Raw genomic sequence first — 16,488 nt, 5'->3', positions numbered from 1 at the left:
CTGCATTCTGTTTGCCAGGATCATTTTGAGGATTTTTGCATCTATGTTGATTAGGAAGATTTGCCTGTAATTCTCTTTCTTGGTGGAGTCCTTCTACAGTTGGCATATTAGGGTAATTCTTGCTTGCAGGAATGAATTTGGGAGTACTGCTCCCCTTTCAATTTCATTTAAGAGTTTGAGAAGTAGTGGTGTTAAGTCTTCTCTAAATTTTTTTGCAGAATTTGTCAGTAACTCTGTCAGGGCCTGGGCTTTTCTTTGTTGTCAGGCTTTTCATTACATCTTCAATTTCATTCATTAGCATTGGTTTATTTACGGTTGTTATATCTTCAGCTTTGGTAATTCATATGTACCTAGGAATGTGTCCATTTCTTCTGCATTTTCTATCCAATGAGAGTAAAGATTTTCAAAGTAGGCATTGATGATCTGAATTTTTACAGTATCTGTAGTGATTTCACAGTGCATGAACTTGAGTTTTTATTTACCTTTTGGATAAAATTTAACCTTTATATGATTCATTGATGTTTTATATTATTTTTTCAGTTTCCAAAGTGTTAATTTCTACTCTGATCTTTATAATTTCTTCCTTTTTATGAGCTTTTGGCTTAGCCAGCTTTTCTTTTGCTAGAATTTTGAGCTTCACCATTAATTTGTTTATTTGCTCTTACCTTGTTTTCCTCATATGGGTGTTCATTGCTATAAACTCCCCAACTAGGACTGTTTTCATGGTGTCCCATAAGTTCCAGTATGTTCTATTGTCATTATAATTTAATTGTAGAAACTGACTACTTATTTGTTCTTTAATTTCATCTGTGATCCATTTGTTGTTCAGGTGGGGTATTATTTAATTTCCATGTTTTTACGAAGTCTTGTGGCTTCTTTTGCCACTGATTTTAAATTTCACTGCATTATGGTCTGATAACATGCATAGGATCATTTCATTTCCTTCGAATTTACTTAAGCAAGGGGCTGGGGATTTAGCTCAGTGGCACAGTGCCTGCCTGGAAAGGCACTGTGCCTGCCTGGCAAGGCACCTTGAGGTCATGAGTTCAATTCCTGGTACAGGAAAAAAAAAAAAAGAATTTACTAGAGCATGTTTTATGAGCTGGTATGTGGTCTATTTTGGAGAATGTCCCATGTGCAGCTGAGCACAATGTATATTCTGATGTTGTGGGGTGGAACATTCTACAGACATCTAAGTCCATTTTTTCAAAAGTTTGGTTTTATTCTAGTATTTTATTTTTGGATTTTGTCTAGTTGATCTGTCTTTTTGCAACAGTGGAGCATTTAGATCCCCTGATACAATTGTATTAGTTCTCATTTTATTTTTCATGCCTGTTAATATTTCTTTTATATAATTGTTTGCACTGATTTTTGTTGCATATATATTTATGATTGTTATCTCTTCCTGTTGCATAGTTCCCCTTACAAGGATGTAGTGACATCCTTTATTTCCCTTAACCATTCTTAGCTTGAAATTCACTTTGTCTGGAAATAAAATAGCTACCTCTTTTTTCTGGGTTTTTGCCACATAGTGTATTATTTTCCATCTTTTGACTTTCAGTCTATGAATTTCTTTTTGAATTAGATGTGTTTCCCATATGCAGCGTATTGTTGGATCCTGCTTTCTGATCCATTTGGCCAGTCTGTGTCTTTTGATTGGTGAATTGAGATCATTAATAGTGATGGTTATAACTGATATGCATTAACTTATCCTTGTCATTTTATCTTATTGTTGTTGGCTTCCCCTCTTTTTTTCCCCTTTCTGTTTAATTGTTCACTTTGACTGGTGGATTCTTTCTGCTGTGGTTCATGGAATTGTAGTCCTTGTTATCTCTTTCTAGAATGTCCTTCAAAACATTTTGGAGTGCTTGTTCAGCGGTCATAAATTTCTTCAGATGTTCTATGTCATGTATCTTATTTCTCCATCAGTTTTGAATGATAGCTTTGTAGGGTACATAAATTTTGGATAAACATTGTTTTCCTTCAGAACTCGAAATATTTCACTCCAAGTTCTCTTTGAATTGAAGGTTTATGCTGAGAAGTCAGTTATCACTCTGATGGGCTTTCATCTATAAGTTATTTATTGTTTTGTTTCTCTAACAGCTTTTAAGATTCTATTTTTGTGCTGAATTTCTTGAATCTTGACTATGCTGTGGCTGGGTGGAGATTTTTTTTTGAACATCATTAATTGGAATTCTATATGCCTTGCTTAATTGTATGTAAAATTCTTTTACTCTGCCAGGGAAGTTTTTTGTCATGATGTCTGTGAAGAGTTGTTTTTTTTTTTTTATCATATGTAATATCTCTTGCTTTTTCATTGACTCCAACTGATTTTACATTATTCTTCTTTGCCTCATCTAGCACCTGCTTTATTGATTTCTCATGGTCCCTTGCTATTTTTAAGAAATCTTCCTTTTTATGCTTGCTAACAGCAAGCTGTCTTCTATACCTGAGGTCTTGTTCTCACATTGGCTTAACCTGCTGCAGATACTATCAATGGAATTTTTATTCTCCTGGATATCTGCTTCAATCTGCCTTATTGTTTCCATTTCTTTTTTATGCTGAGCATTCATGCCTTTCATAATTTTCTTAAGCTCCTTTACATTTCTTGTCTGTATCTATTCTAGAGTTACTAAGCATGCTTTTCATTGTGGACTCCACCTCTGAAGTTATCTGAGAGGTTATTTCTGATTTGATATTTTTCTAGAGCCTCATTCAATTGCTTTGTTGTTACTTCATAGAGGTAAGGTGGGGTGGCTTTCAGATTGTCCCACTTCATTGCCATAAGGTTTGCTTTTGATGAACTGGATGTCTGGGGTTGCATCTTGTTTAATTGCCTTCTAATTTTTTTTTCTCTCCTTTTTTTTAGTTTAATTTCTGGGGTTATGTTTGTAAATTGCCTATGTTGGGTCTCTTTATTGCTAGTATTTAGAATCTTTAGGAAATGACTACTTCTCTGAGCTATCTTCCAAGTGCAGCTGGTTTTGTGGTTTTCAGTCTGTTGCAAGATCCTACCTGTACAACTTGTTGGGGATGAGAAGTTGCTACCTTTTTGGCCCAACTCCTGGTTCTTTGGCACTGTGTCACAGTATTTTCTGTGACACTGAGTCAATCTCAGTCTTGGAATACCAGGAAGAACAGCTGTTTAGAACAATTATGTCACTTTTGGCCATAGGGGTATCACTGACAATAGCATCAAACACAACCTAGAAAATGATAAACTGAGATAACCATTAATTTGCCACCTGTATGAACTAGATTTATGGTTATATCACAAAACCTAAAATAAACCAGAAAATAATATGCAATATGCAAATCCTTAATATGTCAATTTTGGCTTCAGGGATTAAAATTTAGAATGAGTTAGGGATAAAATAGAGAAATGGGAAAAGAAGAAGAGATTAGAAGTAAGACTAGAGCACAAATAAGGTTCACACTAACTTTGTGAAACTGGTGCAGAAGACTGGAGGAAAAGAGAGAAAGAAGAAATAAAAAGAACAGATTAGAACCACAGCCACAAAGAGGTTAGAAACTGGGTACTCACTCATAAAAAAAAGGCCAAACAATAAAGGGGAAAAAAATAAAAACAGAAAATCAAAGCCAAAACCACAACACCAACACCAAAAAAAGAAAATGAGAGAGGAAAGAAAAAGAAAAATGTCCACTTCCTTGTTTGTCTCTAGTAGACAACATATGGGGACAGAGTCCCAATTCATCTTGATTTAACCCTGTAAGTCAGCAGTAGTTTTTTAGTGGGGTAGTGTATAACCTCAGTGGGCCTGCACCTTCTGGCTGAGACCAGATTCATTTGGTATGCAGCCATCAATGTACCATCTGCAGGTCTGAGCCCAACTGGGAGGCTCCAGATGGAGCCAGCAACCACTCCGTGTTCTGAGCTCAACCCACCCCTACCCAAAATGGTTCCCAGCCAATTGCTCTCTCACTCAGGATGACTCAGCCCTCTGCACTCACTGCCAGCTAGTGCAGTCCTTCATGTCCACTCTTTCTCTCATAGCTACATCTCTCCATGGAGCCCTCTGGTGTCACCGGCACTCATCATGTGTCCACAGGTGTGCACAGTGAGTTCCGTCTGAGGGAGAAGGTGATGCCACCTACCTCCTTCTTTTCTTTTGAAGTTTCTTTCTTTACTGTCTCCATGAACTTCAGTTTGCACCTCAGATCCTTCCTGAGTCTCAGGGACCCAGTTTCCTCCTCCTCGTCTTCCCCACCTTTCTATATTCCTGTGTCTGGATGTTGACACTTAGAGAGGCTCTTTCTTTGCTGCTTACCACTCTGTCATCTTGATAGTCTTCCCTCAATTTATAATTTCTAAGAATAGGAGCTCTGCTTATTGCTTTTCCCTTAATACCTAGACTACTTCCAGGCATAAATAGGCCTCTAAGAAATAGTTCCAATAAGCACAAGAATGAATCCTTCTTAAACAATAATGAAGCATATGAACACCTGAATGATACTTTGTATAAATTTTATAACCTAAGGCAAATTAACATCTCTAAGCCTCCAGCAATTTTTCTAAAACTCCAAGGTTATCTCTAGGTTTATGCTAACTGAGTTGCCTATATTTGACTACCTATGATATATTTTTAAGCTTCTGGGAAATTTTTCATAATGAAATTTTAATTAACTCTTTTTTAATTTTAATTACCTGCTTAAGATAAACAAGTTATTACTTTAAAGACTTTTTTTTTTAAAAGACATTCTTAAGACAATGTTCAAATCTTTCATTTGGTCTTATGAGACTTGGAAACTGCTTGTCTTATAAACTTTATCATGTTGTTGTGTCTATGCTTCATTGCTGTGGTCTCCTCTGTTGCCAGTATCTGTCTTGACTTTAATACTGCATTTGTCTTAGTCTCAGTTATTTATTCTCAATTTCTAATTCATACTTTGCATGGCTAGTTCTCATTCATTTTCAAGTCTCTATACAGATATTGGTTTTCTGCATATTTATCTCTCTATGAATTTATCCATCTTTGCATCCAGCTATCCTTCCATCTTTCTTATGTTGAGTCATAGGATACTGCAAAGAGTCAGACATGTTCATACTACAACAAGAGGAATTTCCTGTGATTTCATTAGAATATCTTTGTTTCCTCTAATCTCCATGAGAACAGGATCATGACTTTTGTACTGATTATTGTTTCCTTATAGCTCAGCACAGTGCTTGATGCCTAGTAAGTTTTCTATAAATATTTCTTGAATATTTAGAAAAAAAGATGGGAAATATGAAAAAGGAGGGAAACAAAAGAATTAAATGAAGAATTGGAGAAAGATTTGAGAATAACAGAAATGGGATTACAAAATGAATATGGAGGCCAAGGAAAAAGAGACCAAAAAGTAAGAGAAAGTAAGGGTTAGAGACATCTTCTTCTTCATTTTTAGAATAATTTCCAGACCATATGCTTAGGAATAAAAACCTTCCCATCTGTAATTGAGTCAGTCATCTTGTGTCATCACATTTTCAGCACTCTTTTTTAATCCAATATTTTCAAGATTGCACTTTTGACTACCTAACTTTAAATACACTGACTACAACTTATTTTTATTCTACACCATTCTCATTTTCATGAATTTGTACATCTTTCATGTGCAACATCAAATTTTATGGGAATGTTTAAATTTTAAAAAAATATTACAGTAAAAGACATAGTGTAATTAATTAGCTCAAATGACTTCTACTTGCTTTAAACACACTTATCTCATCATTCTTGCCATTGTTGGAAGGAGTTCTGGAAGTTCTTTCATGAGGGCCAGAAGTTTCATAGTAGCCAATTAAGTGAATATGTTTAGATAAGGTGAATAAGGTAGAAAAAGAGAACTTAATAAGTTTTTCAGGCTGCTTTTCTGTTGGACAAAGCTTAGAAGAAGCATTCATAATGTTTTTTACCACACTTCCTAAAGACACTCATGTAAGAAGAGGGAGAAGAGAGTATGTGTTAAAATGACCATGATGCTATAAGTATATGTACCAATTCCCCATGAGGAATATAATTATTATGTGTTGCATATATATAGTAACAAAATAGAAATTATGAAGCTGATGTACCTGTTTTTAAAAAAGACAGAAGTCACAGTGATAATGATTGGCAAAAAGTCTTACCATCTAGATCATTCTCTGGGGTCTCTGCTGTGTACCAGTTGGAAGGTGGCCCAGTGCCGTTGACAGTCATGGCTGACACTTGGAAACTGTACTGACTTCCCTTCTCCAGCCCTGTGAAAGTTTTCCAGCAGAAAACAAAGTTTTAGCAAAATTCTAGTTGGCACTCTTGACATTGTTTGTGATTGTGGTGGTAATTATGGATATTTTGACTAAAAGGTCAGAAACACCATAGCAAGAAATCAAGTTATTTTTCATATATTGTCATGCATTTTTTCCAGTTTGTAAAAATGTGTCAACGAAAACAGCCTAAGGGCGGATGCAAAATATAAAATATGAACAATGAAGAAACAGTCAAAAATATCAAGAATCATTCTTCCTCACTCTTCAGAAAAGCCCTGCCTATAAATTAGGAATAGTCAATCTAAAATTTATATCTCCATCCTTCATTCAAAATCAGTAGTTATTTTTTCTTTGTGTGCAACAAGAAAAACCCAAAGCCACTGCTGCAGAAAATACCATGTCTTTCATTTTGGAGCATAGTTTGTTTTTGTGTCAGCTGCCATATTGCATATGAAGGAATGCAATCTGTTTGATAACTTGGATGCACTGTATTAGAAACAGTGATGCCATTAGGATTTAATTTGGAGTGCCCAGAATATTCAGGTAGACTAGAGAGGCCCTGTGTTTCATATGATATGTACACGCTTTTAATGTAAATAACTTCCTTTTTACTGAAATCTGAAAGTAGCTTACTAACATGACAAATTTTTGCAAAACAAGTGCTACTTGGCACTATAAATACCTTCTCCAACATTCATGTTGAAACAATCTCCATTATACCTACATTAAAGGGAACTTTAACATGTGAATAGGCGATGAGGGTTCCGTCCTCATGAATGAAGTAACATTGTCACTGTTGGCATGAGTTGATTATTATAAGAGTGAGTTCCTGATAAACAGGATAAATTTGGCCAGTTTTCTTCTCTATTTTACATATCCTCACTGGGTGGACTTTCCAGATGCTACCCTCTCAGACTTTCTACCCTCCAGAACAATAAACCATAACCTAGTATTGTTTATAAACTATCAAGACTATGGAATGTGTTATAACAGCAGAAAATATGTTAAGGCACTTTTGAAAAGACCATGTGAGGTTTCTGATCAGTTATAATATTTTTTAACAAACACAAAGAAAATATTAGGATAAAATACAATATTCAACAAAGCAAGGTTGCAAAGAGCTACTTTTGAACACAAGACTTTATCATATTTGAAGTGTGCTTGTACTAACTTCAATTTGCTACGATGGTATTGATCTGATATTTGTTAATTTTTTTTTTTTATTATAGGCACCACTGTCGATACCGAGGCAGAGAGACTATAGAGCTCTTCAGGGAAATTTAGAAATTCATAAGTGAACCCCAGGAAGAAATGCTTACCTAATCATTGAAGTTTATGAAATTCATTGTTTGAAACAGAGCTTTAATTCACCAAACATACACTCTTTCATGGTAGGCTGAAATATAGCTTCATTTCTTTTCATAATGGATACACAGTGGTATCAATGTTGTTTGTTATAATGTTTCAATTTGAAATGTCCCCCAAATTCTTACATGTTCAGAGACAAAGCTTTCAGAAGGTTACTGGGCCACTATATTCATCAGTGGATTAATCCACTTATGAGTGACGCATGCGTGTGCTGCTAGGAGGAGGGGCTTGGTAAGAAAAGGTATATCAGTGGGGCATGAATCGGAAGGGAAGGGTGTATTCTTATCCTGACACCTCCCCTCTCTCTCTTTCTGCTTCTCTGCCATGGGTTGAGCAGTTTCCATTTCCCATGCCCTTTTGCCATGCCATTTCTGTCTTGGCCGCAAAGGACTATGCATAGTTTTAAAATTCTAAAGGCACAAAGCAAAATAAACTTCTCTTCCTTTAAAGTGTGGCTTGCTGCTATTTTTTCCAATGACAGGAAGGTGACCAACGCAGTATAACCAACATCTGAATCAAAATACCATCTAGAATGGCTATTTTATGTAATAACTTGGCTAGGCTACAGTACTCAGTTCCTCAATCAGACACTAATTGAGGTATTTCAGGGAAGGTATTTTATAGATGGGACTCAAGACCATATTCAGTTGATTTTAAATTAGGGATATTGTCTGTCCTAGAGAATAGTTGTGCCAGATCCAATCAGGTGAAAGGTGTTAAAAGAGCAGAGTTGAGGCTTCTCTGAAGCAGAAATTTTTCCTAGGGATATCACTTTCCACTTGAGAGATCTAGCCTTTGTTTCTGATAGTAGCCTGTGGATTCTGGAAATACCTTGCTAGACATTACAGTAATTGAAGCCCATCATTTCTCAGTAAGCGTCTTTATGATCTCTCACCACTGCTCGCTCACTCACTCTCTCTTATTTATCGCTGAGTGATACATCATTTTATCACTTGCATTATTTGGACATGTGAATGGAAATCTTTTTGAATGTCAAATTGTGTTTCTCTCATTCACTTACCTTTAAGTCAAGTGATTATTTGTGTATAGAATCCATCAATTTGAATATAATTTAATTTAAAGTGTCTAACTGAAATTGATATGTAAATCTCTTCTAATAATTTTGCCCAATTTTGATTTAAATATTTTGAGATCAGGATCTGTCAGGGTATTAATCCAATTTTGAATAAAATAAAACCCCTTAGTTGAAGTTAATAGCAACAAGCAGTTTAGAGATTGCTTTGTGATTCCCAGTGGGGTCTTACCTGGCCAGACCAACTTATTTTTCCAAATATCCTTCCAACCACATACAGTAAAAGCGCTTATCATTTCTATTACAACTACCATGAAAATTTAGCACCCAACATAGATAAGCAGCCTAGGTCACTTTGAAAACCTTTTGAAATATTTTGCAGTATTGTACTTTTTCTAAAATAATTGTGGATTTTATTTTAGAAGACAGCTGTGCTGTAAAATCTTTCTCACTCTAAGCATTTAGAAATTCTAGGTTGAACAATGAAATATTTAAAGACATATATAGACACTATTAAAGGAAATCTTAAATGATGTCTGGTAAAATGTCCCATTTCATGTAGGGCATCCAACAAAGTGAAATTATAAATAAAGAAGGAAAACTCTTAGAATATGAAATCCACCAATGGAGGGAATCCATTTTCAACAGTTTTGCTTCTTCAGAAAGTTCTACCTTAGATTGCACTGAATAAGCTGGACCAGCCTTTACATCTAGATGGATACCAGTTTCACACAGGGTAATTAAAAAATTTAAATTCCATTGTCTGAATATGATTACCCAAATCATTAGACTCTAAATTCAAGTGTCTTCTGTATCAGTCCATTTTCAGTAGCGTTGACCATGACTCTTCTATTTCTAGATTGTATAGGATTCTGTGATAAGCAAAGCCAGAAACGTTGGCTTTTCAGAGAGGCACTCTGGACTTTACCTTCAAAATTTTATATTGCAGGTTTTTGTGTTCTATTGCTATGAGGAATATTTGGCTAGACCAGGTTTGATTCACTCTGTATTCTTTTAGTCTCAATTCCCTATCTGTAGTGATTAGCTAAGAATGCACACTTTCACCTTATAGTATTCTCCTGAGGATCAAATGACAAACTGCTTATAAAAGTAATTTATAAAATCAAGTATTTTTACCCAGGTAAAGTGGCCCATGACAGTACTGCCAGCCACTTGGGAAGATGAGACAGTAGGGTCACAAATTCAAGGCCAGCTTGGACAATTTAAAAATATTCTGCCTCAAAATAAAAAATAAAACAGAAGAAGGAATGTAGTCCAATGGTAGCGCATCCCTCGGTTCCATACCAAGTACTACCCAAATCAAGCATTTAATAGGTATAAAGTAACTAACATTTGTACAGTAATTTATGGGTTGTGTCATTTGATTTTTAAATATATTGTAGTTTTAGCATAGAATATATTATTATTGCTGTTTTAGAGACAATATAAGAAAGACCAGAGAAATTAAGCAAGAGCCTTGATATTTCTGCCGTATCCTGACTACCCTTGGCTAAAGAATCTGGGCTCTGTCCTAACTCCTGCTGCACTCTACAGACCATGTTTTTCTCTTCAAAGGTCGAATGCCCTAGGCTAGAACACAAAAGAGACCCTAGGAACACCTATAAAGTACCCTGTACTTACCCAGGGAATTTTTGTTTATAATGATCACATCCAGAGTATCCTCAAGAGTTATAAGAACAGTCACTATGATTGAGCAGTGTGGGTGGGAATCAACCCCCAAGGTTGCTATCAAAATATCAAAGCTTGCTTCATTCATTGGAAGTGGAATCAAGGAAACTCAGTCTGAAGTTAAAGGCTGTTTCTGTGTGTGTATTTCTAGAAGTTGTTATATTGGATTTATTTCCTGGATTAAGATAATGGGAATATTAAATGATGGTTTAAAAATAAATTGATCATAAAAGCTTGATTCAACCTCTTCTGTAGTCATTCAGCTCCTTTAGCTGCAAGTGGGGTCTTCACTTTTTATCATCTAATCGGTGCCTCTTCTGACTCCCATATTTTTCCATTGTCCCTTTATACCTCATACAATCATATTCATTGACTATGCTCAGCAGAACATTATCTACAGTTTAAAGGTTAAGAGCAAGAGTTTTTGTTATATGTGGAATTTTTGTTCTGCCACTTAGCTGTGTAATTTTGAAAAGCTTGCTAGCTTTCATTCACACTTTGTCTCTGTTTTCTCATCAATAAAATGGTGACACACACATATACAAATTGTTGTAAAGATTAAATTTGAAAAATTACTACAACTTTAGCATATTGGTTAGTCAAGGTTCGATACATTATAGATGCTACTGTTATAAGGATTAATTCTACTTTTAATATTAATGCTCATTCATTCAGTCATATACCAAAATGATTCACAATAAACTAAAGATAATATGGCATATAGTACAAGGAGCACATGACTAGGACCCCTGTAATTCAGTTGGAATTATCCCCTTCAATAGCGGGAGATGTTATTAATATCATTCTCCAGACCTCAGTTAGTTCTCCTCTTCTGCAAAATAAGGGGTTTGGGTGAGATGAACTGTGTTCTTCCTGAAAAGGTCAGAACCCTAAAGTTCAAACACAGTGACTGTGTGTGTGTGTGTGTGTGTGTGTGTGTGTGTGTGTGTGTGTGTGTGACAAAGAGAGAAAATGAATTAGAGAGAGATTCCTAAGTATTTCTAAGTATAAGTGTATAACTTTATTTTAAAGTATTGTGTATCTTCCAATATTCTTTCTTAATCACAAAAAAATTTGTTTTGGAAAATGGGATATTGCTGTCCATATTTATTCCTAATGCAATGTATTTTCAACCTCTGTAATTCTCTTTTCCCATTTCTAATTTTAGCTCTTAAGAAAAGAGATGGTGTATTTTTTCAAAAATGCAATTTTCCTTTCTCTATTTTAGCCTTGGTATACAAATTCTATGCTAGTGTTTCAATTTATCAGTCCGTAAGATATCAAAGGATGTTTATCCTATACTGGTCATACAATGAAAAAACTGTCTTCAATTCAATTCCAAACAATCTTTTGTGAAAAGCCCTCTGAAATTAAATTTAAAAAAAACCTAGCCCTTGAAAATTTAGTTGATGTGGATTCACACAATGAAACTGACAGTGGTGATTTAAAATCCTTGTTATAACTCTGAATTACCTCATTATTGCAGATGTCTCATTATTGTAGTAAAAAACATTCACAACAACAATAACAACACAAAAACACCTGTCTAACAATTGTAGGATTGAAAAGAAAGTTTGAGATTCTATGTCTGATTATTTATATCATACAAATGAAGCATTTGGACGTTTCCAATTTTCTAACAACCAAATCAATATATCCATGTATCTTACAGGCATTGAAAACATGGGGTCAAATCCTGTTCATTTACAGTACTGCAGATTTATATGGAAAATCAATTGCTTCTATTTACTACAAAGTGTATCCATTACCAGATATGTCCTGTGCGCAAGTCTAAACCACAGCCAGTCTTTCAGTGTGTAATATTGTCTTGTTCCTTATGCTTTTGAAAACATTGCCAAGATGTCTACAAAAGTAACAGGTGTTTCTGAAGCTAGGCCATAGGGCAAAGGAGAGAATCATTCACTCACTCAATCTATCTATCTACCATCTTATCTACCTAATCTTTTTAGCTGGGAATACTAGAAATCAATTGTAGGCAGGGCCTTCTCATGGAGCTACATCCTAGCTGCTTCAAATTTTTATTTTTTTAAATTTTGAAGTAGGATATTGCAAAGTCAAATTTGCCATGCTGAGTCTCAAACTTGTGATCTGCCTGACTCAGCCACCCAGAGTGTTAGAATTACAGGCATATATCACTATTATTGGCTTCATTTTTGAATTTTCAAGGCATGAAACTATGGCTTGCTTTTATTGGTTTTGTTCAAATTAGAATGGAGTATACATGGTTTATTGCAATAAAAATCATTCATAGTTGAAATATAACCACTTGTATTATGTTTTTATTCCTAAATGGATTTTTATAATTTGTGAAATGAAGTAATAGTATGAATAAAAGCTTCAAGTTTGGAAATCAGAGACTTACAAGTTTATAAAGACAGGGGTGGGTGTCTGTGAGCTCTTCTCAGTAGTGAACTAACTAATTCACCCCATTTCTTTGTTTTTCACTGCAATGATAATAAATCAGAGTAGTGAGGGCTAACCCTATGATGATTAGAAACTTTAATTATCACACATATTGCTGATGAGTAAAAATGTAATGCTCAATTATTTACTTTTAAATGAGTAAAGTTCATCATGGGATACAGTTCAAAATGATTGTCCTTGAGAAGAAAATGACGAACATGAATAGCTGGAACGTCAGCATGTAACTTCACCTAAAAATAGGGTCTTTTCAGATATAGTTAGCTAAGAATTTCAAGAAATATCATTCTGGATTTACGGTATTGATCTGTTCCCCTTGACTGGTGCCCTCATTAGAATAGGAGCGGAGACAGAGACACACAGAAAGAGAGAAGATGCAAAGATGGAAGCAGACATTGAGCCATGCTTGCCACAGGGGGTCACAAAGCCAAAGGATGTTAAGGAGTCTTTGTAACCACTGGAAATCCTTCCTCAGAGCCTCCAGGAAACAACAAACAAACAAACTAGCCTTACCAATATCTTCATTTAGACTTCTGGCCTCCTAAATTGAAACGCTACATTTCTACTATTTTAAGCCATTAAATTCATAGCAATTTGTAATCGCAGCTTAAGGGTGAATAGAGGGTCTTTAATAGTGAATTGGCTCATGCTTGCTTGCTTGCTTGCTGTTTTAGTGATCTGTCCTCTTTAGAGAGAAAGATGTAATATTTTGTGTATTTAGAGAGTTGGGACATTCATTTTATAATACTGAGCTGAATGTGTCAAAGTGTCCATTTCAAAATAACTGCTAAACACTACTCAATTCACACCAGAAAATTCTACTTGCTAGAGCCTACTGTTCATTTATTTTAGGACCTCTCTCTTACTTGTTTCACTGATACAGTTAGCTTTAGTTAGAGGAAATCTTCAATTTTGATAACCACATATTATAATATGCTATTAGTCTTGTTTTTTGTTTTTTAGTTTATATATGCAGTTATATATTTCATTGTTGTTAAAAAGTAAACAACTCTTGCTATTAATAATTTGGCACAAAAATTGTTGTAAATATTTTCATAGGAATATATAATTTTTGTTTATAAATGTGGACTCATGAACTGTTATGGTTTGTGTCTAGATGTCCCCACAAAGCCGCATGTACTTTTAGATAGGGTTTTTATGGCTAAATACAGAGTTTGTGATGGATTCACGGTTTAATACTGGGATTATGGGTCCTGGAATTATGAGTGACTGATTGCTGGATAAGTCCACTGATTGGATTGAGACCATCCTAATCCCAGTAGTCTAGATAAAATAAAAGGGATCAAAAGAGGCTTGTTCCCCTCCCTCCTCTTTTGTTGCATTTGGTATCTTCTACTGCCATGAGCTGTTGCTCTGCGATGCTAGGCTGCCTTGGAGCCCTCTGATTATGGACTGAAACTTCCACAAACTGTGATCTAAATAAACCTTTCCTCTCTAATTTTGGGCATCAGATATTTTGTCTCAGTAACAAAAAATGTAACTAAGACAGACACTAATACCAATGTAAAACTGAGTCATGCGCTTATAACACTTTACATTACTTGACTTGTGACTTAAAATTTTTATATTGCATCATTTTCTGTAGATGCATAGTGTTCCATAACATAATTAAGTCTGAGTTTTTTTAGGTAGGTGCTTATAGTTGGATATTTAGGCTTTTACAATTATTTGCTAAGAAAATAATGCTGTTTCTAGGTGAAATATTTACTAAAAATATAATAGTTCCTTAAGATGAATTCTTAAAAGCTGACTTGCCCAATTTATTTTTAAGACAAATATATATTCACAAAATATCTGTATCTATACCATCTATATCTACATATGTAACATATATGTGCATATTGCTTTCCAGAAATATCCTAGACATTTTCAGATCTCATAACAATATATGAGAATTCATTTTTCTTATATACTTCCCAGGATAAGGCATCATCATTTATTTTTATCTTTATTACTTTAATCAAAGGAAAATGTTAAGTCATTTTTGGCTTACATTTCTCTGTTTACCAGTGAGATTGAACATTTTATCATATTTATTGTTCATTTACAGTTCAGGGAATTGAATATTCAATCCCTGATTTTTCTATTTTAGTACTCATCCTTTATTATTCTTTAAAATAGATTTATTTTGTAATTTCAATTCTTTCATTTGAAATGAAAAACAATGATAAGAAAGCTCCATGGTTCAAATCTTTATATCTACAGAAAGAAAGGCTTAGATTAAAACATGCCTGTGCTCTTTTTCTAGTCAAATGTTGACTGATGTACTTACAAGAAGATTTTGCAATTTTTGTGATTTATTGCAACTTAAAGTACGTTTGCACTACATATTATAATGAGCATATACCCCTCAATTCAACTTCAGTTATCTTTACCTTCTTCCCTTCAGTTCATGAGGAAAAAAAGACAAAAAACAAAATATAGAAGCTTGGCTTTTTACATCATGTAGTAGAATGTTAAAACTTTTTCCTAGAATGAGTAATACCCACCTAGAAGATTTTGTTCACATTTAAAACAGATAAGGTGAGTTTGGGCAATCTACTTTGGACAGACTCTTACCATTAGGTTAAAATTTACAGGAAAAAATAACCCTTAGGAGAAAACCCCAGTTCATTCTAAAGTCTCAGGTTATAGGCTAAATAAAAGGCTTAAAATATTTGCCTGTGTGGATTTGAAATAGAAAATTTACTGAGTACCTTGTGCAGAGGAAAATCAAAGACTTCTTTTTTATTTTTTGCATTGATAGCTTATGCATCAGATGTAAATGATATGTTTTATATTTTGCATATTATTTTGGACCCAGTTGTGCCCTTCCAATTCTTCCAACTTTACCTCCCCAACAGCTGTCAGGAGCAAGGCCCTAGTGAGAGGTCTTGTTATTTATTCCTCGAGCTATTAAACTATGAGACTTACCCTAGGCCTGTGATGGCAAATCTTTAAGAGACTGAGCACTAATTGAAACCCAAAGCCCACTTAATTATCACAGAGTGCCAGCACTGCAATTTAACCTGAATACTGAGGTTTTAGCTCAGAAAAAACAACTCATACATCGCCATCTTTTGTCTTAAAGGAAAAAAAAATCAATAACATACATGCCATAGGTTCGCCACCACTGCCCTCCACCAAGGCACCACCTCATGCAGTGATGACAGACACAGAGAAACCTTCTTGCTCAGACATTCACAAGAAGCTCTGGCTTCCTAGGGGTTGCCTGGAAGTACCCAGTAGTCAACAATCTGTTGGTAAAGTTTAATGAATGATAGCTAAGAAAATAGGCTCACATTTCCTATTGTGTCATAGACACAGCAGTTTGTGCAGCTTCTCAAGAGACAGTGCACCAGACCTAGCAAGCTATGTATTTGGTGCATGGTTGTAACAACACCAGCTTACCAATTTACCCCCACTATTGGATTTCTATTCTTTTCTCTCTCACTTCTCTTGTTCATTCCCTCTTACACTCCTGGGCTCACACACATCCAATGGCATGACCTTGATACTCTTGTCTCAATCTGTTTTCTAGGAACCTAGACTGACATATGACATGTTCTAACAGTTAAAGGACATGTCTGATGATTCATTTTACAAAATAAGAACATATCTTCTTCATGACAACTGGGTCCCTCAATATCTCTATAAGAGTTTTTCTTATTTATTTATGGGAGGTACAATAATCTCTATCTTTATTTCCAAATCT

General features: G+C 34.9%; 1 protein-coding gene across 3 annotated transcripts in view; it reads right to left on the bottom strand.

Annotated features, from left to right (window-relative positions):
* Positions 1 to 16,488, bottom strand: part of Dcc (DCC netrin 1 receptor) — a 1,095,765-nt gene that overhangs the window by 185,317 nt on the left and 893,960 nt on the right. For all 3 annotated transcript variants that reach the window (XM_005372942.2, XM_005372943.2, XM_005372944.2), the window contains exon 14: positions 6,122 to 6,232. In XM_005372942.2, coding sequence (XP_005372999.1) covers positions 6,122 to 6,232 — 111 coding nt within the window. The remainder of the gene's footprint in view (positions 1 to 6,121; positions 6,233 to 16,488) is intronic.

Source organism: Chinchilla lanigera, unplaced genomic scaffold (assembly GCF_000276665.1).
Source record: "Chinchilla lanigera isolate Chin_1 unplaced genomic scaffold, ChiLan1.0 scaffold00001, whole genome shotgun sequence".
Taxonomy (NCBI): domain Eukaryota; kingdom Metazoa; phylum Chordata; class Mammalia; order Rodentia; family Chinchillidae; genus Chinchilla; species Chinchilla lanigera.
The sequence above is the reverse complement of the archived record's forward strand: the minus strand, read 5'-3'. Positions and strand labels throughout refer to the sequence as shown.